Source organism: Mya arenaria, chromosome 13 (assembly GCF_026914265.1).
Source record: "Mya arenaria isolate MELC-2E11 chromosome 13, ASM2691426v1".
NCBI lineage: Eukaryota > Metazoa > Mollusca > Bivalvia > Myida > Myidae > Mya > Mya arenaria.
In genome coordinates, this window is record NC_069134.1 from 3,821,611 (window position 1) to 3,848,957 (window position 27,347).

General features: G+C 36.0%; 4 protein-coding genes across 10 annotated transcripts; 1 reads left to right on the forward strand and 3 right to left on the reverse strand.

Annotated features, from left to right (window-relative positions):
- Positions 1-327: 327 nt before the first annotated feature.
- LOC128213692 (rho-related GTP-binding protein RhoJ-like) lies at positions 328-2,710 on the reverse strand. The gene is made up of 2 exons (XM_052919699.1): positions 1,423-2,710; positions 328-1,243 (listed from the first exon to the last, which is right to left on the reverse strand). The coding sequence occupies exons 1-2, from the start codon at positions 1,562-1,564 to the stop codon at positions 810-812; spliced, it is 576 nt and encodes a 191-aa protein (XP_052775659.1). The 5' UTR covers positions 1,565-2,710; the 3' UTR covers positions 328-809.
- A 4,399-nt stretch (positions 2,711-7,109) lies between these two features.
- LOC128214812 (uncharacterized) lies at positions 7,110-12,460 on the reverse strand. Of its 3 annotated transcripts, XM_052921479.1 has the most exons (3): positions 12,271-12,441; positions 7,837-9,159; positions 7,110-7,172 (listed from the first exon to the last, which is right to left on the reverse strand). In XM_052921479.1, the coding sequence occupies exons 2-3, from the start codon at positions 9,145-9,147 to the stop codon at positions 7,152-7,154; spliced, it is 1,332 nt and encodes a 443-aa protein (XP_052777439.1). In that variant the 5' UTR covers positions 9,148-9,159; positions 12,271-12,441; the 3' UTR covers positions 7,110-7,151. The 3 variants fall into 3 exon arrangements, with proteins under 3 accessions (XP_052777439.1, XP_052777438.1, XP_052777436.1); XM_052921478.1 differs by lacking the exon at positions 7,110-7,172 and having other exon boundaries at positions 7,664-9,159; positions 12,388-12,460; XM_052921476.1 differs by lacking the exon at positions 7,110-7,172 and having other exon boundaries at positions 7,664-9,159.
- Positions 12,461-13,006: 546 nt separating this feature from the next.
- Positions 13,007-17,688, reverse strand: LOC128212871 (uncharacterized). Of its 2 annotated transcripts, none has more exons than XM_052918251.1 (2): positions 17,629-17,688; positions 13,007-14,401 (listed from the first exon to the last, which is right to left on the reverse strand). In XM_052918251.1, the coding sequence occupies exon 2, from the start codon at positions 14,387-14,389 to the stop codon at positions 13,118-13,120; it is 1,272 nt and encodes a 423-aa protein (XP_052774211.1). In that variant the 5' UTR covers positions 14,390-14,401; positions 17,629-17,688; the 3' UTR covers positions 13,007-13,117. The 2 variants fall into 2 exon arrangements, with proteins under 2 accessions (XP_052774211.1, XP_052774212.1); XM_052918252.1 differs by lacking the exon at positions 17,629-17,688 and adding an exon at positions 17,512-17,594.
- Positions 17,500-27,118, forward strand: LOC128212870 (tRNA:m(4)X modification enzyme TRM13 homolog). 4 transcript variants are annotated; one of them, XM_052918248.1, is made up of 13 exons: positions 17,500-17,572; positions 19,796-19,942; positions 20,528-20,574; positions 20,873-20,939; positions 21,147-21,209; positions 21,442-21,511; positions 22,555-22,661; positions 22,876-22,954; positions 23,320-23,408; positions 23,692-23,761; positions 24,289-24,454; positions 24,769-25,323; positions 26,659-27,118. In XM_052918248.1, the coding sequence occupies exons 2-13, from the start codon at positions 19,799-19,801 to the stop codon at positions 26,828-26,830; spliced, it is 1,629 nt and encodes a 542-aa protein (XP_052774208.1). In that variant the 5' UTR covers positions 17,500-17,572; positions 19,796-19,798; the 3' UTR covers positions 26,831-27,118. The 4 variants fall into 4 exon arrangements, with proteins under 4 accessions (XP_052774208.1, XP_052774207.1, XP_052774209.1 ...); XM_052918247.1 differs by having other exon boundaries at positions 17,505-17,620; XM_052918249.1 differs by having other exon boundaries at positions 17,508-17,576.
- Positions 27,119-27,347: the final 229 nt, after the last annotated feature.

Sequence of the window (27,347 nt, forward strand, 5' to 3'; positions counted from 1 at the left end):
ACGTGGTTTTATTGTACAGAACCATACTATCCCATAGTTCGCTTACTTTGTCCACTGAAACGCTGATTCTATATATAAACTGACCACATATAAACAGGTTTATTGTGTTGAAAGTGATAGAATCACTAGGATCTGCTAGCCATGCACTAACAGCGTTTCGGTCTTCATGCAAGAGGATTGTTTTTTTTCTAACCTGATCACATCTTCACGACTACGAACTTTTCTAAACGCAAAACATTGTACGGTCTATTTATGTATATACTGTGAACTAAAGACTAATGTTGAATGGTTAAATGAAGTTAATGAACAATCGCCTTTTGAAAATGACAAGAAATATGGTTTAATTGGCATTTTTTTATTACTTAAATTTATACAGTGTCAACTAAGACCATTTAAATGAACAAAATAAGATTACATGTACATGTATTTTATAATAAAATAACACTTATAACGCAGAGAGATAACATAGTTTAAAACAATGTTACAAAGTCTAATGGTTGAAAACCAAGCGTTGGTAGATGAGTACATTATCAAGGCCAATTCCTTATAGAAAACCACGACAGTGGTCGTTGAAAGTGTGGCTGTGTACAGTTGCGGTGGCGTGTCAGTAGCCACGTGTCGTATCTCTCCTCCTCCTCCTCCTTTAACGCCTCTGCCCTTTCAGCAACCGGCCGCCCCTTCCGTCTCATGGAGGTCGCCGAGGTTACAGGGAGTCGTCTGTGCTCATGACCATACGCTGGCAAGGCACGACTTTCAAAGGCATTTTTTCCGCTTTATCGCGCTCTGGATGAGCGGTATACGTCGAGATCTCATTTTCCGAACATTTTCTTCATAAAGTTATTACGCTTTTTTCTGTATTTAAGTCCCGATGTAGTTAACACTTCAAACACATGGTTTACAGTTTCTTGCTGGAAGGCCGAACACTCCAGGAAACAGTCCGCACCGATCTGCTTAGCGATCCGCTCGCCCTCCGCCGTGGTCACTTTATCAGTGTCAATGTCTTTTCTCAGATCCGTCTGAGTGGCGACCAATATAATAGGCTTGCGCCTGCGCGTGCAGTTGTTGACTTCTGGTACCCAGAAATCCTGGATGCTCTCGAGCGAGTTGCGGTCGGCGACGGAGTAACAGAGCACGAGCACCTCGGAGTCCTTGTAGGAGCACGAGCGCATGTTCCCGTAGTCGTGCTGCCCAGCGTTGTCCAGGATACTCAGGTTGTGTTTCTGTCCGTCCACATCCAGACATCCTGTTAATAGTAAATATAACATACTTTTATGAACTAGTCTTTAATAATTTTAATACCCCTTATGTACAGATAGAAATAAAATGTAAGACAGTAAATTTAATTAATACTTTAGGTAGAGATTTGAAATAATATAACAACGCGAAGCTTGGCTCTAGTCTATTATTAAACGGAACACCTACCTTCATACGTGTCTATGACGGTGGCGACGTATGACGTCTGTGGAAGATGCTGGCTCATGAACGCTTGCACGAGCGTGCTCTTTCCGATCATGGCGTCACCAATCAGCGTCACGAGAACCGGTTTCTCCTCCTTTAATACCATGGTGATGCTGGAATCTGAGGGAATCCTTGAATATGAATGAGAATAAACGCTCCGTTCGTTGACGGTGTTTGCTTACGTTCAAACTGCTTTGGCGAAGTCTCGATTGAGAGTGAATATGTTTGGCAGTCAGTGAGATTTTATACCCTAGACTGAGCTCCGTTGGCCAGAGACAAAAGAACTGCGATCATTGGCGAGATATCTGACAGCTGACTCCAGTGAAAAGAAAATACCCCCTCTAAGAAGCCGTTTGGTTCAATTGCCATACGACCGTCTAGTACACTGTATGACTTTCTGACCATGTTTCGCATTCCGTACATTACTTTTTCTTGGTCAACCAAAATAATAATAATAATAATAATAATAATAATAATAATAATAATAATAACAACTTTATTTAACGAAGGTTACATACTAAGTGTACAATCATTACAGACATACTACTTATTTCCAGCATGGCCTTCACACAAAAAGTATTACAAAAACACATGTACTATACATATTAAGCAACATACAAAACATACAATCACACTATCACTATCATACATTTCTTCGACAAACACAACTCAGTTTAATATGATGATTATAAATTACAATAATTTCATACTGTAAACAATGTAGATATACTCAGTAAAACCACATTCAATCAATATATTTACATATTTGGTAGTATCCATTACAAGTTGTTGCAAGAATGTCATATACGTACATTAACACAATTCATGTAAACAATGAACTATTTATTATAATGTGATTTAAATAAAGTGTCAAGATTTTTTGTTCATGTGATAAAATTATTTTGCCAATAAGTAGCCTTTTAATGCATGTTTAAAGGCTGGTAGCTTATCTTGACATTTTATGTATGTAGGAAGATTATTCCAAATTTTCATTGCTTTATAGGCAAATGTATTTTTGATATAGTTTGTTCTAGGTTTTACAACAAAAAGATCCTTGTTTTCTGAAGAACGCAAGTTATAGTGCTCATTTTTGGCAAATGTTAACAATTCTGTGAAGTACGAAGGAGTCAAACAATTCATGCTTTTGAAAACAAGTAATGAGAGATGATAATAGCACCTGTCTTCAAAAGATAGCAACCCAGACTGTTTGAACATGTTTCCACAGTGGCTAGTTCCCGACTTCATTATTAGCTTAATCGCTCTATAAGTTTCTGAATGTTAGTGATTTTTGTGGTATCTGAGGAATGTGTAAGTCCCCAGACACTACAACAGTACTCCATGTTTGACATGATATATGCATTATAATACAATGATTTCATCTCGTCTGTTAAATAATATGCTATTCTTCTTAAAAGTGCCAATTTTGAATTAAGCTTATTCACTACAGTCTTAACATGTGTATGCCATGACAATGTCTGATCAACATGCACCCCGAGGACCTTTTGACATTTCACGTTTTCTACTGACAATCCATCTATTGATAGTTCAAGTTGCAATGCATGTTTTGCCTTATAATTAGTACATAGAATCATACATTTGGTTTTTGATGGATGGATTGACATATTATTTGTCTCACACCAACAGCTCACACTATTAAGACTTTTTTGTAGATCTGACTGAATGCTCAATATACTTGGACCTATTTTGTATAACGTGGAATCATCTGCATATAAGTCAATACATGAATTGGAAGAAATTAAAGGCATATCATTGATGTATATTAGAAAAAGTAAGGGACCGAGTATTGATCCTTGAGGGACACCCGACATAGTTTTCATTTTCTCTGAATTTATGTTGTTCCCTTTCACAAATTGCATCCTGTTAGTCAGATAGGACCTAAATAACTTCATAGACCTTTCTGTGAAGTGATAAAGTTTAAGTTTGTGTAAGAGTATTTCATGGTCGACTAAGTCAAATGCTTTTCGGAGATCGAGATAAATGGCCCCTACATAATCACCACTGTCTATACCCTTCAACCAAGTATCTATAAGATGGGTTAATGCAGTCTGACAAGAGTGATTTGGACGGAAACCCGACTGATTTTTGTGTATAATATCCGTTCTCTTAAAAAACATTTGCAACTGAGACGCAATATGTCGTTCAAATATCTTTGATAAAGTATTGAGAATGGATATAGGGCGATAGTTTCCCGGTTCGTATTTATTTCCTGATTTGTGTATCGGGACAACAGAAGCTTCTTTCAATTTGTCAGGAAATATACCGCTTTCTATACTGTTATTGATGATGGAAGCTATTGTAGATGTTATGTAATCGCCACAATAGCGTAAAATGTTTGGTCCTATTCCATCAGGACCAGTGGACTTTGAAATGTCAAGTTTATCAATGATGTGCTTTACATCAAGGGCTGTAATATTTTCCACATTAAATTGATGATGTCGCAATTTTTCATCCAGATATTTCTGCAGAGTAGAAAAATGTTCCTTAGCAAATGGTTTTCTCTTAATTATATTAGATATATTGGTGAAGTGAGAATTTAAGGCTTCCAATATTTCCACTGTACCCTCAATATCTTTTTCATTTATTATAAGTTTATTTGGAATACTAAATTGGTGTGCTTTGTTGTTATTTGTGATATCATTCAGGTTTTGCCAAAGAAACTTTGAAGATTTATTATTTTTGATAGCATCGTTATAGAAGGATTTCTTGCTTTTGCGTATCATAGATGAAATTTTGTTTCGTGTTTTTTTGTAATTTTCAAAATCTTTGTGCAAAAAATAATAATCCCTCAAAAAAATTGTTTGTTTTATTTGATCCGAGAACCAAAACGGTTGACTCGCATGTTTAATTCTCTTTTGCTTGATTGTCGTATGGTCAGAAAGAGCAGTATGAATTGTATCATAAAAAATGTCCAAAGCAAAGTTTGGATCTGCTATTGAATCGATAAGGATCAGATTCGAGTTAAATAAATCTGCTTTAAAAAGATCTTCATCGAAGCCTTTATAACATCGATATGTTATTGAATCGTGACTGTTTTTCACTTGTTTCTTTTTTACTGATCTCGTGAAAGCGATAGGCAAGTGGTCGCTTATGGTATAATTATATACAGCAATATCTGAGATGAGATCTTTTCTTGTTGTATATATATGGTCTATAATAGACGAACCATTTGTATGAATCCTAGTTGGCGTTTCAATGATTTGAGAAAGTCCAAACTTTGAAAGAAAATTTTCCCATTTTGCATTATTGAATTTATTTGTTTTGTCTGGAAAATAATTGATGTTAAAGTCCCCTAGAGCATATACTTCACTATCCTTGCTTCCTAATTTGTTGTATTGAGTTTCAAATAGATCTATCCAGTTTTGTGAAGAATCAGGAGGTCTATATACAAAGTTTACTAAAAATCCCCGTAAAATACCGTAATCTTATTATGTTATGAAATAATTAAGGAAGGTAAACACTTCCTTAACTTCGTCAAACGATCTTAGTTGAAATCTCAGATTCTTGAACTTACTAAGTCCAAATCTTAGAATCTGGTAGAATTGAGGACCATTCTAAGAACAAAACGACCAATCTAAGGATGAAACCAATCTAAGATACAAATTGAATACGGCCGTATAAACATGTATTTATGAAAATGTCCGGAATCAATTCTGAAACACGGGGTGAATATGCTGGTCACTCGGGGGTCTTAAAGTGTTAAATACGATTAACTTACCTCAAATATACATCATATTAACATTAACACTCTTGAAGTGAAAGAGGTTTCATCATGAAAAATACTTTGACGAAACAATTTCGTTGGCCAATATAGCAATTTGGAACAAAAAGTAAATCGAATACATGTACTAATGTTTCTTAAATCAAATCTCAACAGAAATAGAATGATGTACGTGTAGTTAGCGGCCTAGCGGCCTGATGGCGTGAAGTTAGCGGCCTGACGGTCTAGCGGCGGCTTGGCGTTGTGGCGGCCTAAAATTTATCGTGCAAAGCATCAGAACATCTTGTAAAGAGTCGATCTAGCAGTCTAAAATTGTTGTCTATTTCAAAGCATTTTTTTCTTCCAAAACAATATTAAATTAGTGTTTGTTATTCACAAATAAACATCAAGAAGCGATAATCAACATTTTACAATAAGTCGATCTAGTATTTTGGACACTGGCCTAGCGGCCTAACATTGTTTTCTACTCCCAAGCAATTCTGATGCGTTTTCGTGGAAAATATTTTTATGTTGTTGTTTTTATGAACAGCTTAATATCCTGTATCGATTATCAGCAGGATGTTAATTTGTAAATAAAAACCCCATTGACTTAGTATTGTTTCCTAAGAAAACGCATCAAAAATGCATCGAAGTAAATAATTTTAGGCCGCTTACTTCACGCTGCTAGAGCGCCAGCGGCCAATAACTTCACGCCGCTTGGCCGCCATGCCGCTGGACTGCTATATCGACTTTTAGGGAGATGGCTGTTAATCACTATAGGATGTTAATTTGTGAATAAAACTCCCCATATTTTTTTTATTGTTTTCCAAGAGAACGAATAAAAAATGATTTGAAACAGAAACAATGTTAGGCCGCTAGGCCGCTAATTTCACACCGCTAGGTCGATGGACAGCTAGGTCGCCTTTTGGAAGATTGCTGATAATCGCTTCAGAATGTGAATTGTAAAACAAACGCATCAAATAAGCTTTTACATAGATTTTTTTAGGCCACTAGGCCGCCAGGCCGCTAACTTCACACTGTGACGCTAGATCGCCTTTTTTGGAGGTGGGTGGGGGTTGGGGTAGTTGTCCATTAGGAGCTGTTTTTACTTAGTTTAAAACTAAAATCCGAAAACATTTTGTAACATGGGGATGACTTCTTAAAACTGCTGATAATCACTTTAGGATGGTTTTTTTGTTCATAACAAACGTTGTTAAGCTGCAGGGCCTCTACAATAATGAATTAATGTTTTATTCAATAACATATATTCCAAAAAGTTGATACAAAAATAAATGATTGTGTTTTATTCAAAAGAAAACGCCTCAAAAAATACTTTGACATAGAAAACAATTGTAGGCCTCTAGGCCCCTAACGTCACGCCGACAGCCCGTTGGGACACTAGATCGATTTTAAGGGGGGGGGGGGGGGGGGGGGCGGGGGGATGAAGAATGCTTGAAGGATAGTCATTTTCTGTTGGGGGCTGTAAAATGACAGTTTTGACTTAGTTTTCGATTGTAACAGAAAAATGCTGATATTTTTTATTGCAAGAGAATGTTAAGTTGATCATAAAATCGTTAATTTGTTATTGTTTTCGAAGGCATTGTTTGTGTTTGCTTAAAAATAAAATAAAAATAGCCTACATGATGTTAATTTGTGCATAAAACGCTATTTTTTTATTTTATTTTTAAGCAAACACAAACAATGCCTTTGAAAATAAAACAATTTTGGGCCGCTAGGCCGCAGGCATATGCTAGATCGACTTTTGGAAAATGCTAATAATCGCTACAGGATGTTAATTTGTGTATAAATAACGTTTGAAGAAAACGCATAAAACTATGCTTTGAAACCATTTAAGCCAACAGTCATCAATTTCAGGCCGCTAGGCCGCTGACTTCACGCTGCTAGACCGCTTACTTCATCTGCTAGGCTGTCAGGACGCTTGGTCGCTAACTTCACGTACATAATAGGTCGTAACTTATGACACCGCACAGTAGTTCTGCAACAAAGGAAATGTTAGGAGAAACAACGACTGAAAGCTGAAAGCTGAAAGATTCTGCAATTCAGCAGTATTTGAACGCCTCGGCCAGCCACCAACGATGGTCCATGGAGGTACACCGCCCGTAATACAACCTCCAATGTGTCTCTCATATACCCCTGTGGGTCATGTCGCCAACGTTCACTTTTCAATTTGTCAACAAAGATCATGTCACTTCTATTATTCCATTCTCTTACGTGGGGCCTTTTTCAGGACGATTACAACCGAATGACACTAAATGTGTCAGTACATTGTAACATAATCCTTATGTGGAAATAAACGTAACATAAAGCTATTAATAATATTATTAGCGAGTTGCTAATAATAATATTAATATCTTTATGTAACGATTGTTTAAAAGTTCGACACAACTAAATGTTCAATATAATAATAAGCCATTATATGTATATATATATATAAAACAAGATACTCTACGAATATTATGGTGTGTACAAATGTGTATATAAAGCGATATATATTATAACAAACCATTAATTCTAATTCAGAACCAAATTAAAGTTATGAACTAAAGAGTAGTGGAATCCTATTGTCTTAAAAATCGTTTTGTTTTGTATATATCGTTGTCAAGTTATGACAAAGCATCAGCTACTTTTCTGTACAGCACCTCATTCATATCCTGTTCCTGATGCTGCCTCCACTGCGGCCAGACCATGTCAGCCATCAGGTCTTTGATTGCGGTAAAGTCCGGGTCGGCCCACGTGCAGCGGTCCACCTCCTCGCGCGTCATGCCGGGCCGCCAGTGTGACCAGCCGATGTTCTCACTCGCCCGGAACAGCCTCTCCAGCTTGTCCCTCCAGCAACCCTTCCCCTCGAGCTCGGATGGTGGCAGCTGCAAGACCTCTACAACTCTTGGACATCGGAACACGATGCGGGGCCCTTCTTGTATGAGCTCGTCAAGTTTCACAATGAGTTTATGTCGTTGTTGTGGGCTGATTCTACCTGTTAGGAGATTTCGGCCTGGAATCATGTAATATGATAGATGATTGTCTTTAAGGGCTTTCAGGAACATTTTTAGACAAGACTGGACATTAACAAGTAATGTTGACTTTGTGAATACATCCAATGGCTTTCCCTCTACGAACCAAAACATGACATTCTTCATTAAATATGACGACATTTCATCTGAAATTGGTTTCAACTCTGTTTTCTTCAAAAACTTCAGAAGTATGTACATTTTATATTGAAATTCATTCCATGAATCCGATAATTTTTTCTCACTAGGAATGAAGCAAGCCCTCCACTGTACGTCTTTATTTCCACTGCTTTTGCATCCAACAGGCACTATTTGTGCGTCTTGTTGTAGAACTTCCCGCACCAGCCCCGGTGACGGCCAGCCATGGGGCCTTGGTCTACTTGCCCACTCCATTAATAGCTGTTGCTGACTGGTACAGCGAAATGCGAACACATGGTCCCAGCTGTGGTATTCGTTACTCTTCGTCAAAGCTGGCCCGGATATTGATTCTATTTTGTCATTAAGGATGAACGATTTCCTGAATTCATAGCTAGACAGAAACTTTCGTCCATCTTCATGGATGAACAAGGCTTTTTGTATATTCATATTTTCAACAGATCCAGTATGCTTCAATTCTAACCAAAAGTGCCCCGGACTGCATTGCTCGGCGTGCAGGGATAGAGCGGTGAGGCTTTCAGGCGGTGTATGAGACGTGTCACCGACAAGAGCGCACACGGTGTAGTTGTCGAGAAACACGTAATCCGTGTCGCTCTCACACGGCGCAGAGAAACCTTCCATCTTACTACCGGCAGTGATTCTGGTGCGGTGTTTTTCCTGGCTGTTCCGTTGCAAGTCCCTCTGTCTCCATATCTCCCTTCGGAACATAACAATGGACTCGCTGTAACCGAGATGGTCTAACACTTCACACACTCGCTCCGACAATTCATTATAAGCATCGGCCATCTCTCACCCGCCCTGAAAAGGTTATATATACTGTTTGTTATTACAGATATAACAACTTATTTTAGGACATCTCTATTTAGTCAGACTTTCAAAATCAGGGGCGGGGCCAAGATTTGCCACAAGAGGTGTGCGGGATCATTCCCCGAAGTCAAAAATACCTAGTTTTTTTTATTAAAAATGGGTACAATTTAGTTTTCTTCTCCGATATTGACTGTTTTGACATAAAACAGTTAACACTAGAGGTTGTTTAAACTGTTAGTGATGACAATCGCGCGCAAAATAACAATATAGGTAGGTATTACGCGATCATACATCAACACTGTCTCAATAAGCTGCACCGAAGTATTTATACTGAACAAATATTTTAATTGTGGAAGTTTTCATCCAATTGTCCACTTCATAATATAAATGTTGTGTTGTTTTACAGGTATGTAGAAAATCAATGAAATGCAACGGCATAATTGCAGTATTATAAGGAAAACACATCTTATTTTAATTATTTCTTTTACGCAAAATGGTTAACTGAAAATAATGGATGATCCCAAAACGTTTCCCTACAATGAGCAGAAAATGCATTTTATTTCGAAAATACATTCAAACTCTTAATCCATGGCATTGTTTTTGAAAAATGGCCATACATATTCACCTTAGAAATAACGCAATAGATTAAAACACCCTCAAAATTACCACATACGTACATGTATGTATTATCTGGGACCATGATTACGAACCGTTGCAAGTCTCGATATCGATTTCAGACTCGTCCTCACTAATCTACATATTTGTATTGAGTCTGAGTTTGAATTTGCATGTTTCATTTTTATTGTAAAAAGGCTTTAGCAGTTACTTATGAAATTTTCATCAATCTGGCACACATCGTTTGTCAGAATTAGCCCAGTGGCGGTTCCAGGACTTTAAAAATAAACATATAAAACTTTTTTGGAATGCATCATTTTAATCATATAATGACATGGAATTAACATTTGTTGTCACTGCCAATGATGTTTGGCAGATCAATTGAATTAAAAAGATAGCATTAACTGATATAAGATAAACCTTTCACAAAAAATATATCATGCCGATGAGATGAATCGAACCGGCGTCGCCGGATTTGAAACCTAAAAGTCGTTAACCACTCGGCCACCTGAGATACACATACAGTATGTGAAGTAGAATAAATACTATATAATCCTACAGTAACTCATGTATATATTGATTGCACGTACTCAACGAAACTGTACTTCGGATGCCATTGTCATTTAAGTTAACTGAAGTAAAACCAACTTGACAACAAATTCCATAAAAGGCTTCAAATACATGATTCTGTATTAATTTTCAAAGGCTCTAGCATGATTCCAGGACGTTAATAAAGGTCGAAATGGAAAGTATCAAGAGGGCAACGTTTTGAATTTAATTTTTTGTTAAATGAACGTCATGCACACACATACCTTGTTGACACACAATGACATTATTAAAAGCAATGACGAACATTGTGTGTCAACATCGACCATTCGATAATGATAAATCGGCGCCGCATTTTTACACAGACAGCTGATTAAAAGTTAACAAATATGGCTGCAGTAATACGGGTTAGTTTACTGTTTTCAGAATATATCCTATACCAGACATATATAAGTTGTTTTAAACTGTTAACGTGCGGTGCCGATTTATCATTATCGAATGTTCGGGCCCCGATGTTAATCATTAAATATGTGCCCCAAAAAACATAACTTGCCGGCCAGCTGGGGGGCAAGGGCCCTCCCTGCCCCCGGTAGGACCGCCACTGTAGCTTATATACATGTCCACGAGTCTTATGAAGATGTTTTTCTATGGCAGACTCGAGGGATACAGGGATACAAAAGAAATGTAAAAAAACAACAAAAAAAGTATCCCTGATCGCTCATGAATTTTAGTGCTTCCTAGTCAAATAGCCCCCACTCACATTTTAAAATTGGTCAAATAGCCCCCCAAAAACGCCCCCACATTTTTTTTTGTATGTATGCATACTTATGTAATTCCCAAAAAAAATTAAACCTTTATTTTTACAAAATGAAGTGCAATTAACATTATTTGTATATCAATAAATCTGACAATTTTACCAAGTAAGAATATCAAACGTTTAAAAACATTACTTAATATAAATAATATATTATTACATCAAATCTACATTTTAAATATTTCTAAGCCATAAGTTTTTTTTTGGTGTTTTTCTTTAATTTAATATTGATTACGCATTGAAATTAAGTAACAACAAGAATATATTATTAAACTTTTTTATAATTTTGAAATAATTTACATATTATTCACATCTTTTAAATTCACATTTACAATGTATGGTAAAATGTATTCTCATTGCACAATACAATATACATTATTCATTAACATAGATGATGTCAGAGTGAATATTATATATCAATACATAATTATAAAGTTCTTATGCAGCTTTCACTAATCTTCTGTTTCATTTGTGTTTGGGACGGTGTAGACAAATATAGATATATATAAATCTTTTGGAGCAGGCTGGTGTGAACCGGCTTTAATCTTGTGCAAACTAAATTATTTGAGGTCAGTTATTAAGCTAAGTGTGAACCCACTTTCATCTTTCTTCAAAGGATTATTGCACAATGTGATAATTTAGATGCCCTATCTTCTCTAATTAATAAGTCTTTAATATGTGCAAATATATTTTATATTTTAAAACATTTTAATTATCAAAAAATGTTGTTTGATTAGCAATTATGTAAATGCAATATATCTTAAAAATATTACAACTTACCTTCAAATATAAATACAAATATCTTAATAATATTACAACTTAACTTCAAATATACATTCAAATATATTAAAAATATTACAACTTACATTCAAATATCTTATATTAAAATATTACAACTTGCCTTCAAATATAATTTCAAATAAAAAAGGAGTGGGGGCTATTTGACCAAAATGGGGGCGTTTTGATCAAATTGGGGGCGTTTTAACCAATTTTTTCCAAGTGGTGGCTATTTGACCATAAGTGTGGGGGCTATTTGACCAAAATGGGGGCTTTTTGATCAGTATTAAAATTAATGATAGTTAGGCCGTACTGCAGTACGGTAGTACATTATGTTCAACGAGTACTACCAAAATTTATTGAGATGTCGATGCCGTCGATGTAAACACTCCAGTTGAAAACTCGAAAATTGTCGGTATATTTTGGTTTATAACTCCTGAAATACAGATGGTTGAAGAGGTACTCACGAAATCGGCTTCTATCTGTGTATATATACAATATTTTTGGAAGTCAGTCACACATCATTGTAAAATGTAGCAGACAACAGTTCTCTTAGAGAAGTTATATCATTATTATGAAAAATATTTTATATGTATAAAAATATATTATTTCACACTCGAATTTGCATATTAAGTTTCCATTATTCCAGTTAAATTGGACTGGTGCATATAGTGTTATCTTTGTTTTTGGCTGTAAATGGTATGACAGCAGTGACAGATCATAGTCTAAATAATTAGATGTTGTGTCCATAATTAAATTTTACAAATCCAAATCACTTAGATAGTTCCCATCTTAAAAGTATGAAAAACTTATAAACATATTTATGGCCTAGATAGGATTCGGGATTGTGGGGCAACGTATGGGGCACAGCTTTGGACTTGCACCTAGTCATTCTAAAATGCCGTCCAGGCTTTTTTTTTTAATGATGGTTAGCCTGGACTAACCATCATTAAAAAAAGAAAAGCAAGCCTGGACGGCATTTTAGAATGACTAGACTTGCACCCCAATCCAGCAGAACAGAAGCGGCTATACTGTATTTATGAAACTGAAATGGAGCATTATGTTGTATTCTTTTAATATTGAATTTGACATACAAAAAAAGATTGTGCGCTGCCCTTTTGCCCCTTCATCAGCTAGTAGACAGGGTGGTAGCCTAAACAGTTTAAGACTCTATTTGAGGGATTCTACCAATCCAAATCAAAGCTTTAAAAAATAGTCCAAATAAAAAAAAGTAAAGTCCGGGTCGGCCCACGTGCAGCGGTCCACCTCCTCGCGCGTCATGCCGGGCCGCCAGTGTGACCAGCCGATGTTTTCACTCGCCCGGAACAGCCTCTCCAGCTTGTCCCTCCAGCAACCCTTCCCCTCGAGCTCGGATGGTGGCAGCTGCAAGACCTCTACAACTCTTGGACATCGGAACACGATGCGGGGCCCTTCTTGTATGAGCTCTTCAAGTTTCACAATGAGTTTATGTCGTTGTTGTGGGCTGATTCTACCTGTTAGGAGATTTCGGCCTGGAATCATGTAATATGATAGATGATTGTCTTTAAGGGCTTTCAGGAACATTTTTAGACAAGACTGGACATTAACAAGTAATGTTGACTTTGTGAATACATCCAATGGCTTTCCCTCTACGAACCAAAACATGACATTCTTCATTAAATATGACGACATTTCATCTGAAATTGGTTTCAACTCTGTTTTCTTCAAAAACTTCAGAAGTATGTACATTTTATATTGAAATTCATTCCATGAATCCGATAATTTTTTCTCACTAGGAATGAAGCAAGCCCTCCACTGTACGTCTTTATTTCCACTGCTTTTGCATCCAACAGGCACTATTTGTGCGTCTTGTTGTAGAACTTCCCGCACCAGCCCCGGTGACGGCCAGCCATGGGGCCTTGGTCTACTTGCCCACTCCATTAATAGCTGTTGCTGACTGGTACAGCGAAATGCGAACACATGGTCCCAGCTGTGGTATTCGTTACTCTTCGTCAAAGCTGGCCCGGATATTGATTCTATTTTGTCATTAAGGATGAACGATTTCCTGAATTCATAGCTAGACAGAAACTTTCGTCCATCTTCATGGATGAACAAGGCTTTTTGTATATTCATATTTTCAACAGATCCAGTATGCTTCAATTCTAACCAAAAGTGCCCCGGACTGCATTGCTCGGCGTGCAGGGATAGAGCGGTGAGGCTTTCAGGCGGTGTATGAGACGTGTCACCGACAAGAGCGCACACGGTGTAGTTGTCGAGAAACACGTAATCCGTGTCGCTCTCACACGGCGCAGAGAAACCTTCCATCTTACTACCGGCAGTGATTCTGGTGCGGTGTTTTTCCTGGCTGTTCCGTTGCAAGTCCCTCTGTCTCCATATCTCCCTTCGGAACATAACAATGGACTCGCTGTAACCGAGATGGTCTAACACTTCACACACTCGCTCCGACAATTCATTATAAGCATCGGCCATCTCTCACCCGCCCTGAAAAGGTTATATATACTGTTTGTTATTACAGATATAACAACTTATTTTAGGACATCTCTATTTAGTCAGACTTTCAAAATCAGGGGCGGGGCCAAGATTTGCCACAAGAGGTGTGCGGGATCATTCCCCGAAGTCAAAAATACCTAGTTTTTTTTATTAAAAATGGGTGCAATTTAGTTTTCTTCTCCGATATTGACTGTTTTGACATAAAACAGTTAACACTAGAGGTTGTTTAAACTGTTAGTGATGACAATCGCGCGCAAAATAACAATATAGGTAGGTATTACGCGATCATACATCAACACTGTCTCAATAAGCTGCACCGAAGTATTTATACTGAACAAATATTTTAATTGTGGAAGTTTTCATCCAATTGTCCACTTCATAATATAAATGTTGTGTTGTTTTACAGGTATGTAGAAAATCAATGAAATGCAACGGCATAATTGCAGTATTATAAGGAAAACACATCTTATTTTAATTATTTCTTTTACGCAAAATGGTTAACTGAAAATAATGGATGATCCCAAAACGTTTCCCTACAATGAGCAGAAAATGCATTTTATTTCGAAAATACATTCAAACTCTTAATCCATGGCATTGTTTTTGAAAAATGGCCATACATATTCACCTTAGAAATAACGCAATAGATTAAAACACCCTCAAAATTACCACATACGTACATGTATGTATTATCTGGGACCATGATTACGAACCGTTGCAAGTCTCGATATCGATTTCAGACTCGTCCTCACTAATCTACATATTTGTATTGAGTCTGAGTTTGAATTTGCATGTTTCATTTTTATTGTAAAAAGGCTTTAGCAGTTACTTATGAAATTTTCATCAATCTGGCACACATCGTTTGTCAGAATTAGCCCAGTGGCGGTTCCAGGACTTTAAAAATAAACATATAAAACTTTTTTGGAATGCATCATTTTAATCATATAATGACATGGAATTAACATTTGTTGTCACTGCCAATGATGTTTGGCAGATCAATTGAATTAAAAAGATAGCATTAACTGATATAAGATAAACCTTTCACAAAAAATATATCATGCCGATGAGATGAATCGAACCGGCGTCGCCGGATTTGAAACCTAAAAGTCGTTAACCACTCGGCCACCTGAGATACACATACAGTATGTGAAGTAGAATAAATACTATATAATCCTACAGTAACTCATGTATATATTGATTGCACGTACTCAACGAAACTGTACTTCGGATGCCATTGTCATTTAAGTTAACTGAAGTAAAACCAACTTGACAACAAATTCCATAAAAGGCTTCAAATACATGATTCTGTATTAATTTTCAAAGGCTCTAGCATGATTCCAGGACGTTAATAAAGGTCGAAATGGAAAGTATCAAGAGGGCAACGTTTTGAATTTAATTTTTTGTTAAATGAACGTCATGCACACACATACCTTGTTGACACACAATGACATTATTAAAAGCAATGACGAACATTGTGTGTCAACATCGACCATTCGATAATGATAAATCGGCGCCGCATTTTTACACAGACAGCTGATTAAAAGTTAACAAATATGGCTGCAGTAATACGGGTTAGTTTACTGTTTTCAGAATATATCCTATACCAGACATATATAAGTTGTTTTAAACTGTTAACGTGCGGTGCCGATTTATCATTATCGAATGTTCGGGCCCCGATGTTAATCATTAAATATGTGCCCCAAAAAACATAACTTGCCGGCCAGCTGGGGGGCAAGGGCCCTCCCTGCCCCCCGGTAGGACCGCCACTGTAGCTTATATACATGTCCACGAGTCTTATGAAGATGTTTTTCTATGGCAGACTCGAGGGATACAGGGATACAAAAGAAATGTAAAAAAACAACAAAAAAAGTATCCCTGATCGCTCATGAATTTTAGTGCTTCCTAGTCAAATAGCCCCCACTCACATTTTAAAATTGGTCAAATAGCCCCCCAAAAACGCCCCCACATTTTTTTTTGTATGTATGCATACTTATGTAATTCCCCAAAAAAATTAAACCTTTATTTTTACAAAATGAAGTGCAATTAACATTATTTGTATATCAATAAATCTGACAATTTTACCAAGTAAGAATATCAAACGTTTAAAAACATTACTTAATATAAATAATATATTATTACATCAAATCTACATTTTAAATATTTCTAAGCCATAAGTTTTTTTTTGGTGTTTTTCTTTAATTTAATATTGATTACGCATTGAAATTAAGTAACAACAAGAATATATTATTAAACTTTTTTATAATTTTGAAATAATTTACATATTATTCACATCTTTTAAATTCACATTTACAATGTATGGTAAAATGTATTCTCATTGCACAATACAATATACATTATTCATTAACATAGATGATGTCAGAGTGAATATTATATATCAATACATAATTATAAAGTTCTTATGCAGCTTTCACTAATCTTCTGTTTCATTTGTGTTTGGGACGGTGTAGACAAATATAGATATATATAAATCTTTTGGAGCAGGCTGGTGTGAACCGGCTTTAATCTTGTGCAAACTAAATTATTTGAGGTCAGTTATTAAGCTAAGTGTGAACCCACTTTCATCTTTCTTCAAAGGATTATTGCACAATGTGATAATTTAGATGCCCTATCTTCTCTAATTAATAAGTCTTTAATATGTGCAAATATATTTTATATTTTAAAACATTTTAATTATCAAAAAATGTTGTTTGATTAGCAATTATGTAAATGCAATATATCTTAAAAATATTACAACTTACCTTCAAATATAAATACAAATATCTTAATAATATTACAACTTAACTTCAAATATACATTCAAATATATTAAAAATATTACAACTTACATTCAAATATCTTATATTAAAATATTACAACTTGCCTTCAAATATAATTTCAAATAAAAAAGGAGTGGGGGCTATTTGACCAAAATGGGGGCGTTTTGATCAAATTGGGGGCGTTTTAACCATTTTTTTTTCCAAGTGGTGGCTATTTGACCATAAGTGTGGGGGCTATTTGACCAAAATGGGGGCTGATCAGTATTAAAATTAATGATAGTTAGGCCGTACTGCAGTACGGTAGTACATTATGTTCAACGAGTACTACCAAAATTTATTGAGATGTCGATGCCGTCGATGTAAACACTCCAGTTGAAAACTCGAAAATTGTCGGTATATTTTGGTTTATAACTCCTGAAATACAGATGGTTGAAGAGGTACTCACGAAATCGGCTTCTATCTGTGTATATATACAATATTTTTGGAAGTCAGTCACACATCATTGTAAAATGTAGCAGACAACAGTTCTCTTAGAGAAGTTATATCATTATTATGAAAAATATTTTATATGTATAAAAATATATTATTTCACACTCGAATTTGCATATTAAGTTTCCATTATTCCAGTTAAATTGGACTGGTGCATATAGTGTTATCTTTGTTTTTGGCTGTAAATGGTATGACAGCAGTGACAGATCATAGTCTAAATAATTAGATGTTGTGTCCATAATTAAATTTTACAAATCCAAATCACTTAGATAGTTCCCATCTTAAAAGTATGAAAAACTTATAAACATATTTATGGCCTAGATAGGATTCGGGATTGTGGGGCAACGTATGGGGCACAGCTTTGGACTTGCACCTAGTCATTCTAAAATGCCGTCCAGGCTTTTTTTTTTAATGATGGTTAGCCTGGACTAACCATCATTAAAAAAAGAAAAGCAAGCCTGGACGGCATTTTAGAATGACTAGACTTGCACCCCAATCCAGCAGAACAGAAGCGGCTATACTGTATTTATGAAACTGAAATGGAGCATTATGTTGTATTCTTTTAATATTGAATTTGACATACAAAAAAAGATTGTGCGCTGCCCTTTTGCCCCTTCATCAGCTAGTAGACAGGGTGGTAGCCTAAACAGTTTAAGACTCTATTTGAGGGATTCTACCAATCCAAATCAAAGCTTTAAAAAATAGTCCAAATAAAAAAAAAATGTATAAAAGCCAGTGTTTGACACTAACGGGGTCCAGGGATCCCGAGGACACCAATTTTTCGGGAGGGACACCTTAACTTTGAAGTCTGTTATTCCATCCGGACACTTAAATTTTGACTGATAAAAGCTAAATATCAATAAATAAATAGCGTTTCATTTAATTATTACCTAAATTTGGGTCCCCCACTTAATTTCTTAACAGTGCATGTAAAAATGATATTAATATTAATACATCGCACAGTAAAGCTTAAGTATGGCTGACATTTTTACTAGAGTTACGTCATGCGGGTTAACACTTTCGTTTTGTTGTTTACATTATTAACAAGGTCAGAGATGACAGACATTTATTATCGGTACAATAATTATGGTGAACTAGTTTGCTTATGTGTCAGAACCGCCCCAAAAAGATGCCAACACTGCTGACTTTTGATGCCTTAATGATGCGTCCATCAAGTTGTTACAGTAACATTTACTGGCATCCTACTATTCAGCATTCTTTGCTTTATGCTTTGATCAAAACATTATAGAAATAAAATTACGTAAGTTTTATTAATTATCTTCAATCAATGGATAACAATTTTACGACATTTTGGCGCGAAAAATTAACATGCACAATTTTTCGGGCGTCTGCTCTTCAAGTATGGACTACACTTGTTCGGCAGTCTGATTGATTGATTGTCAGTAGCTCTACTAAATATAAAACTTGAATTTGCACAAGCCAGATGTAATATTCCTACTGTTTCTCAATCAAAAGCAATGACATATGAGAAGACCCTGAACCATGGCATATTTAATGCGTTTTTTCCGAAAATCTAAAAACAGTAACAACATCAAGTTTTTGTTTACATTGTATCCATCTTTGTTTTTGGCTGAAAACAAAAGGGACTTAGACATTCTACCGCTTTTGATCTTAATCTACCGAGATGAGACCCAAATCTTCCTCTCTGCTTTGCCAGAGGTTCAAATGTCTGACATTGTGCTACTAACTTGTCATTACATGCTGTTGAAAACATGTATTATATGGTGTATACTTGATTTACAAATTGAATAGTAAAGACACTGCATTAAATTTTGTATGTTAAACTTAATATTAAAACAGGCTCAATAATGAAAAATAAATGTAAAAAGTTGAAGGGACTCCTAATTTCAGGAAGGGACACCTGATTTCTAATGTTGGTGTCCCTTCGAGATCCCTTAGAAAAATGGTTAGTATCGACCCCTGAAAGCATATCTTGACATATATACGTAGTAATTATTTGGATAAGATAGGAGGGCGTGACTAGCCGGGAAGGGAGCCTGAGACAGAATGGGAGTTAGACATTGTTGAGTATGCACATGAACTGAAGCCAAACAATATTGCTATGATTCTAACACCTATTTTGTATATCTTTGCCATTTCAGAAAATGGGAAATGAAAAAAAAGAACAGCCCCAACCAGAGCCACCTGTAGGGAGCTGCCATTTCTTTGTGAAGCGTAAACGCAGATACTGCAGGTTCACGCGAGCCAAGGACTCAAACTATTGTGCTGAACATGCAACAATCTTTGATGTATGTAACTCCTTGTTTGCTTATACATGTGGTATATACTTAGATAAATTAATCTACATATAAACAATATGTATATGTTCATATATATATATACCGGTACTCATAATGTTTGTCTTTTTGCAAAGGCATTTTCAGCGTAGCATTTTACATAAGTAATTATATTTAGGTATTATAAAATGTTGTTTTAATTATTATGGTAATAAATTAATAATAATAATAATAATAATAATAATAATAATAATGACAACAACTTTATTTTACGAAAATGACAAAGGTTCATCAGTATCTTTTTAACAATGTTGTCTTCAGCTATGCCAAAATATACAAAACATACAATGTACATGAATTTAACAATATTAAAACAAATTGTTTACACATAATGTGATATACATGCAATTATAACAAAAAACTCAAAACTGGTATGCACATTGGTCATGGCCAATGGAAACTTTACTAGAAAAATCATGGTCACTTGCAACAGATGACATAGCAGATTAGAGTGATTGAATACATAATAAGTAATGCTCCAATTCTGAATCCTATTTTTGGTGGACAAAATAAGTTTAGTATTTTTTCAAATTGCAGGCTGATGTAGGGAAAAAGAGGGTTCTCTGTCCATATGATGGAAAGCAGTAAGTGAACTGTATAAAATGCCTGACCTAGACTTTAGGTACTTCTTATATGCTTGCATAAATATTGAAATGAAATCATTACTCAATGCATCCTTCTTATCCAATGTTAAGATTTTATACTGATTAAATAAAAAAATCTGATCAGTTGTAACATTAATTTTTTATAAATAAATAAATCCTAGTACATGTTTGAGTATGATTATCATTACCCTATGCATCAGTTTAGCTACATGTACACGCTTTTATACCTAATAATTGTTTCCTTGACATGTTTATATACACAGGATGTATGTTTCAGCACCTGCTATGAAGCCAAGCTTAATCACCATATGAAAAAATGTCCAAGTCGACCCAAGGATATGCCAGTAAGTGGGTTTTGACCTTGGAATTGCAACACAGTATACTAATTTGATGATCCTTTATGAAAGTACAATTGTTATAACTGAGATTTATACATGTATGTTATAAGTTGTTCAATACCATCAACATATGCATACATCCAATCCCATCAATATTTTTTTATCATTGAGATGTATGATGTGAACGTAGATGTGTGGGTTTTCCTCTTGCAGGCATACTACAGTGCTGGCATCAACAGTGGAGATGATGCAGGGGAGACTGTACCAGACCCAAAGGTTATTGTATATGCTATATTAGTTATTGAGCCTATTTCACACTTGAAATTATGTAAACAAAGTTAAGCAGTATTTATAGCAATTAACTCTCTGAAAGACAAAAAAACATAGAAAAGACAGCAATGTTAACAAAACATATTTGGTGCTAAGGACCATTTATATTTAATATACTACCATTTAAGTCAGAATGAAATACATGTACCCTGTTCTAATGTATAATATGCATTTCCAGGCGACAGTTTTGACAGTTCCCCAAGCAGAGCTAGAAGACCTTATAGATAAAGTCAATCAGCTATATAAAGGTATGAACTCAACTTAAGTACAATGGTGTACCTTTAATTTTATGTTCAAATTTTAAAAGTCAAGTGTATCTAGAATAACACAGTATCTATAACAAACAGAATAAAGCTTCAAGTTTCATAAGTGCTGTTCAGCACAAGGTAAATTGGAAGCAAATTGCAACCAGTAATTTATTCCTATATTTGTGTATATAAATAAATACACTGACAAAAGGGTGGCATACAGGCACCATCAGGGATAGAATAAGCATTATGTGTGTCCCTTGTGTTGTAGTGTATAGGAGCGAGTCCAGTAAGAGTACGGGCACCATCTGGGACAGAATAATCATTATGTACCTGTTGTTGTGTGTACTAGCTTGTATAGTAAGCGTACAGCCAACATCAGGGACGGAATAAGCTTTATGTGTGTTCCCTGTGTGTTGTAGTGTATACTAGCTTGTCCAGTAATCATACAGCCAACATCAGGGACGGAATAAGCTTTATGTGTGTCCCCTGTGTGTTGTTGTGTCTACTAGCTTGTCCAGTAATCATACAGCCAACATCAGGGACGGAATAAGCTTTATGTGTGTCCCCTGTGTGTTGTTGTGTCTACTAGCTTGTCCAGTAATCATACAGCCAACATCAGGGACGGAATAAGCTTTATGTGTGTCCCCTGTGTGTTGTTGTGTCTACTAGCTTGTCCAGTAATCATACAGCCAACATCAGGGATGGAATAAGCTTTATGTGTGTCCCCTGTGTGTTGTTGTGTCTACTAGCTTGTCCAGTAATCATACAGCCAACATCAGGGACGGAATAAGCTTTATGTGTGTCCCCTGTGTGTTGTTGTGTCTACTAGCTTGTCCAGTAATCATACAGCCATTTTCAGGGATAGAATAAGTATTATGTGTGTTGTAGTGTATACTAGCTTTTCCAGTAAGAGTACAGTCATTATCAGGGATATAATAAGTATTATGTGTGTTGTAGTGTATACTAGCTTTTCCAGTAAGAGTACAGTCATTATCAGGGATATAATAAGTATTATAGTGTGTGTCCCCTGTGTGTTGTAGAGCACATCGTGAGCCTGGGGGAGGAGGTCCTTACTCACAGTTGCATGCAGGAAGAGATTGAGAGACCTGGTTATGGTACGGCAGCCATAAGACACAGAAAACAACAGGTACATATTAATATCTGTCACAAAATGTACCCTTGGTAAATAATATGGTTTAGTAAAATTAAGATTAAAATAGCTTTTTTATCACATAATTAATTCCGTATATATTTCTGTTTTTCTCAAATGATGGATATCATTTGGTATTGAATGTGTAAACTGTAATATCAGTTGCCATGACACCTATAGGTTGTATAATATATTGTATGTTACCTTTCAGGCATCACTGATTGGTCATATGGAGAGTCTTGGTTTGCTTGTGGACAACAGGTGCTTTCTGGAAATGGGTGCTGGAAAAGGTGGCTGGTTTAAAATAAAAATAAAATAAGGTTATATCATGAAAGAAAACAATGAGATAACAATGAGTTTACACTTTTCTGACGATTAAAAACATCATAAAAGGAGGAATTACATATGCACATATTTACATATATCTTGATAGGTTTGATGATTTGAAAGCCTATTATTTTTTTCTTTAGAGGGACACAACCTTATAAATGTCTTTCATTGTGACTAATACACATGAAGTTGCTTATTAAAGATTGCTGAAATAGATGTTGGTATAAAACATAATGACTAAAGTATATTCTTTAAAATACATTTATAATAGGATGCCTCTGTTTGTTCAAATGGTTGTTAACTCAAATTCCTTTAATATTTGCAGGCCAGCTATCCCACTGGCTTCATGGAGCGGTCAAGGAAAGGAACAACATTGGCTTTCTCCTAATTGACCGCAGCCATGTCAGAAATAAGGTACAATCTAATTCAGTCTTTTGTCCTGTATGTCTTTATATTAACTGTTAAAAAGTGCTTGACCTCTGACTAAAGATCAGCTGTAAATGTACATCTTATTGATTTTGAGTAATGTATGGTAATATTTGTTTGTACTTGGGACACATGTGCCCTGCAGGAGGACCCTGCAATGAAGAAATAAAACTGCATGTATTTAGTTACTAGTACTTGGTAAATGAATGTAACTACATGTATCAGTAATGATTTTCTGTAACATATCCTTCCCCATTACCCCATATTCCAGATGGACAACCTGCACAAAGAGGAGGGGGTCATGGAGAGGATCCGGATAGACATCGAGCATCTCCGTCTTGGTACTGCTACATGCATAAGTATTCACGTCGGACAGACGAAAACACATGTACTATACTATCAATAGTTTCCTTTGTCCTAATATATGGCCAGCTCATCTTTTGGTCACTGTTGGGTCAAGTGATATTCAGTTATACACAGTAATGTTCTGGTCTGGACATTGCCTTATTCAGAATGCTCTTAATCTGGTCTGGACATTTCCTTATTCATAACATTTTCACATTCATGTATTGTAGTTGTATTAAACACTTTCACACATAATACCAGTTGGATAATGTTTGAAAGGTCTGTTGGTGCGAGCTTCTCCCGAGTTTAAAGTGTATCGCTTCGTTACTTGGTACATGTTACAATTAGGATGTGTTTAATTACCTGGTATGTTATTCCTGACATACGGCCATTTTGTCAAAAGGTTAAGTGCCTGTGGATCTGTTTTTAATTTTTTTGGCTATAAGCTTATATTGGAGTTGGTGGCACAAACCACTCACACCATTTAAGAGGTAACATTAAATAGTTAAACGATCTACTACAGACAAGGTTACATGCCTGTGTGAGTCTGATCGGTCTGTGGTGGCATTTGGGAAACATCTGTGTGGGCCGGCCACAGACTTGGCCCTGCGATGTGTGACAGAGACACTGGCACAGGAAACACAGCATGGGGAGGGAGCACCCAGAAAGAGGCTCAAGTCAGAATCTAGGTGATGAACTTTGATAAGATATAATAGGAAGTAATAATGTAAAAAGATTACCGGTAATCAAATCTTTTATTATTGATAAACATGTACATTGTACATGTATTGTATAAGAAGTTTAGAAGAATAGTTTTAGCAGGAAATCTTATATTTCAATTGTTTCTTTACTAATTTTCAATCAAGTTATTTTCAACTCCCATGAAGTTGGGTAATATTTTGCAAAAAACATAGAAATAAAATGCATGTACATTACTTTTATTATAGAACTGCATAACATTCATCATGCCCTGAATATATTCCCTATTTTCGGATGTTTGCAGGCAGCTGGCTGGAGCTGTGATAGCCTTATGTTGCCACCACAGGTGTGCCTGGAGGCCGTACGTGGGTAAAGGCTTCTTCCAGGAGTGTGGGCTTACGGCCCGGGACTTCCAGGTGATAGCCAGTATGAGCAGCTGGGCCACATGTGCCTGGAAGGGCTGGAGTTCCCAGAGGAAGGCTGCAACCGAGAAGGGAATAGGGGCTAGGGATGGAGGCATTGAGGGCAATGGTGAGGTGGGGTTAAGTAAAGAAGACAAGTTTAACCTAGGTGTTGACAGTGGGGATAATGTTGGGAATGTAGCTCATGTGGACAAACAAAAAGATGCTGTTGTGGAACAACAAAAGAAGAAAATATCTGGGACAGAAATGGATAATAAGAATAATGTTCAAAACAACAAAATAGCAACTTTTCCTACTTCGCTGAAAGCTGTCTGTGGCAGAGTTAGTGAGGCAAGCAGTACAGAAAAGGGAAGAGCCAGTGGCCAAACTGAGACATCAGATGAGACGGAGGAGGTGGAAGAGGAACACCAGAATGTGGAAACAATGGATGGCTGCAGGTGGGTACACCTGTTACTTTGTAGATGTGCATATGGTAAATGATGCTGGGTTTTGACGTGTATAAAACACAGGGTAAATGATGCAGGTTTTGATGTGTATAAAACACAGGATAAATGATGCTGGGTTTTGATGTGTATAAAACACAGGGTAAATGAAGCTGGGTTTTGACATGTATAAAACACAGGGTAAATGATGCTGGGTTTTGACGTGTATAAAACACAGGGTAAATGATGCTGGGTTTTGACGTGTATAAAACACAGGGTAAATGATGCTGGGTTTTAATGTGTATAAAACACAGGGTAAATGATGCTGGGTTTTGACGTGTGTAAAACACGGTAAATGATGCTGGGTTTTGACGTGTATAAAACACAGGGTAAATGATGCTTGGTTTTGATGTGTATAAAACACAGGGTAAATGATGCTGGGTTTTGATGTGTATAAAACACAGGGTAAATGATGCTGGGTTTTGATGTGTATAAAACACAGGGTAAATGATGCTGGGTTTTGATGTGTATAAAACACAGGGTAAATGATGCTGGGTTTTGACGTGTGTAAAACACAGGGTAAATGATGCTGGGTTTTGACGTTTATAAAACACAGGGTAAATGATGCTTGGTTTTGATGTGTGTAAAACACAGGGTAAATGATGCTTGGTTTTGACGTATATAAAACACAGGTTAAATAATGCTGGGTTTTAATGTATATAAAACACAGGGTAAATAATACTGGGTTTTAATGTGTATAAAACACAGGGTAAATAATACTGGGTTTTGATGTGTATAAAACACAGGGTAAATAATACTGGGTTTTGATGTGTATGAAACACAGGGTAAATGATGCTGGGTTTTTTTTATGTGTGTAAATAATTTTGAGTTTTGATGTGTATAAAACACAGGGTAAATAATGCTGGGTTATGACGTGTATAAAACACAGGGTAAATGATGCTGGGTTTTGACGTGTATAAAACACAGGGTAAATGATGCTGGTTTTTTTTTATGTGTGTAAATAATGCTGAGTTTTGATGTGTATAAAACACAGGGTAAATAATGCTGGGTTTTGACGTGTATAGAACACAGGGTAAATGATGCTGGGTTTTGAAGTATATAAAACACAGGGTAAATAATGCTGTGTTTTGACGTGTATAAAACTTAAACTTCTACATTTGATGTATGTTTACCTCTGTTACTTGAGGCTTTTTAACATTTTTGTTTAAGCTAAGAGATACATTTTTTGGTACAGTTATGCATAAATACATGTCATACGTAAAACATATGATGTTAAGATATATGTCATCCTTAGATGTCTACTTATTAAATATGTGTGTTGTTTTCCAGCATAAACAGTAAGCTGACACAATCTGAGCGAGAGCAGATAGGAAGGAAATGCAAGCGTCTGATCGACCACGGACGGATCTGTTACCTCCAGGAGCATGGTCTGAGGAGTACCATGAAAATCTACATTGAAGAGTTCTTTACACCAGAAAATGTTGTCCTGCTCGCTTCCTAACTAAAAACAAAAAACAAAAAAGTGCTTGAAATTCTAGGTTTTAACCATTTGTTTTAAAAAAGAACTGCATCAATTATTCTCCACCACTCAAAAATAAAGTTGATAACATGTAAACCATTTATTGTGATAATTAAAATGACTTGGAAAAGTTTATATCAAACAGTTATGCACTTACTGGGGACATGGGGTTTTAACATTATAAAAATTTATACATCTGTACCGTGTTGACATGTCGCTTTTAATTTTAATTAAATAGTTCAATTATAAACAAAACATTTTGATTGGAAGTTGTCCCTTGGAGATTTGTTAATGGTACTAACTAAACAATTACGTACACAATGTACGCACAATGTAATTTGAAGTTGTAATTGTTAGCTTGTCTGATTTGGGGCCCCCTTGCTCATTTTTATTCGAATTTCGATCAAACATCACAGAAAAAGTACAATATCATTGGAATATGTGTCGTGTGTGGCATTCGTGCTCTCATCTCAATGGTCAATGTCTCACTAAGTGGTAA

Excerpts from the sequence above, each read along its gene's own strand:
- LOC128213692 (XM_052919699.1), bottom strand. The coding sequence starts at position 1,564 with ATGGTATTAAAGGAGGAGAAACCGGTTCTCGTGACGCTGATTGGTGAC. Across the intron at positions 1,244-1,422 it reads CGTCATAGACACGTATGAAG|GATGTCTGGATGTGGACGGA; the intron begins GTAGGTGTTCCG and ends TACTATTAACAG.
- LOC128214812 (XM_052921478.1), bottom strand. The coding sequence starts at position 9,147 with ATGGCCGATGCTTATAATGAATTGTCGGAGCGAGTGTGTGAAGTGTTA.
- LOC128212871 (XM_052918251.1), bottom strand. The coding sequence starts at position 14,389 with ATGGCCGATGCTTATAATGAATTGTCGGAGCGAGTGTGTGAAGTGTTA.
- LOC128212870 (XM_052918246.1), top strand. The coding sequence starts at position 17,609 with ATGGTTGAAGAGGTACTCACGAAATCGGCTTCTATCTGT. Across the intron at positions 22,662-22,875 it reads TAAGACACAGAAAACAACAG|GCATCACTGATTGGTCATAT; the intron begins GTACATATTAAT and ends GTTACCTTTCAG. Across the intron at positions 25,324-26,658 it reads GAAACAATGGATGGCTGCAG|CATAAACAGTAAGCTGACAC; the intron begins GTGGGTACACCT and ends GTTGTTTTCCAG.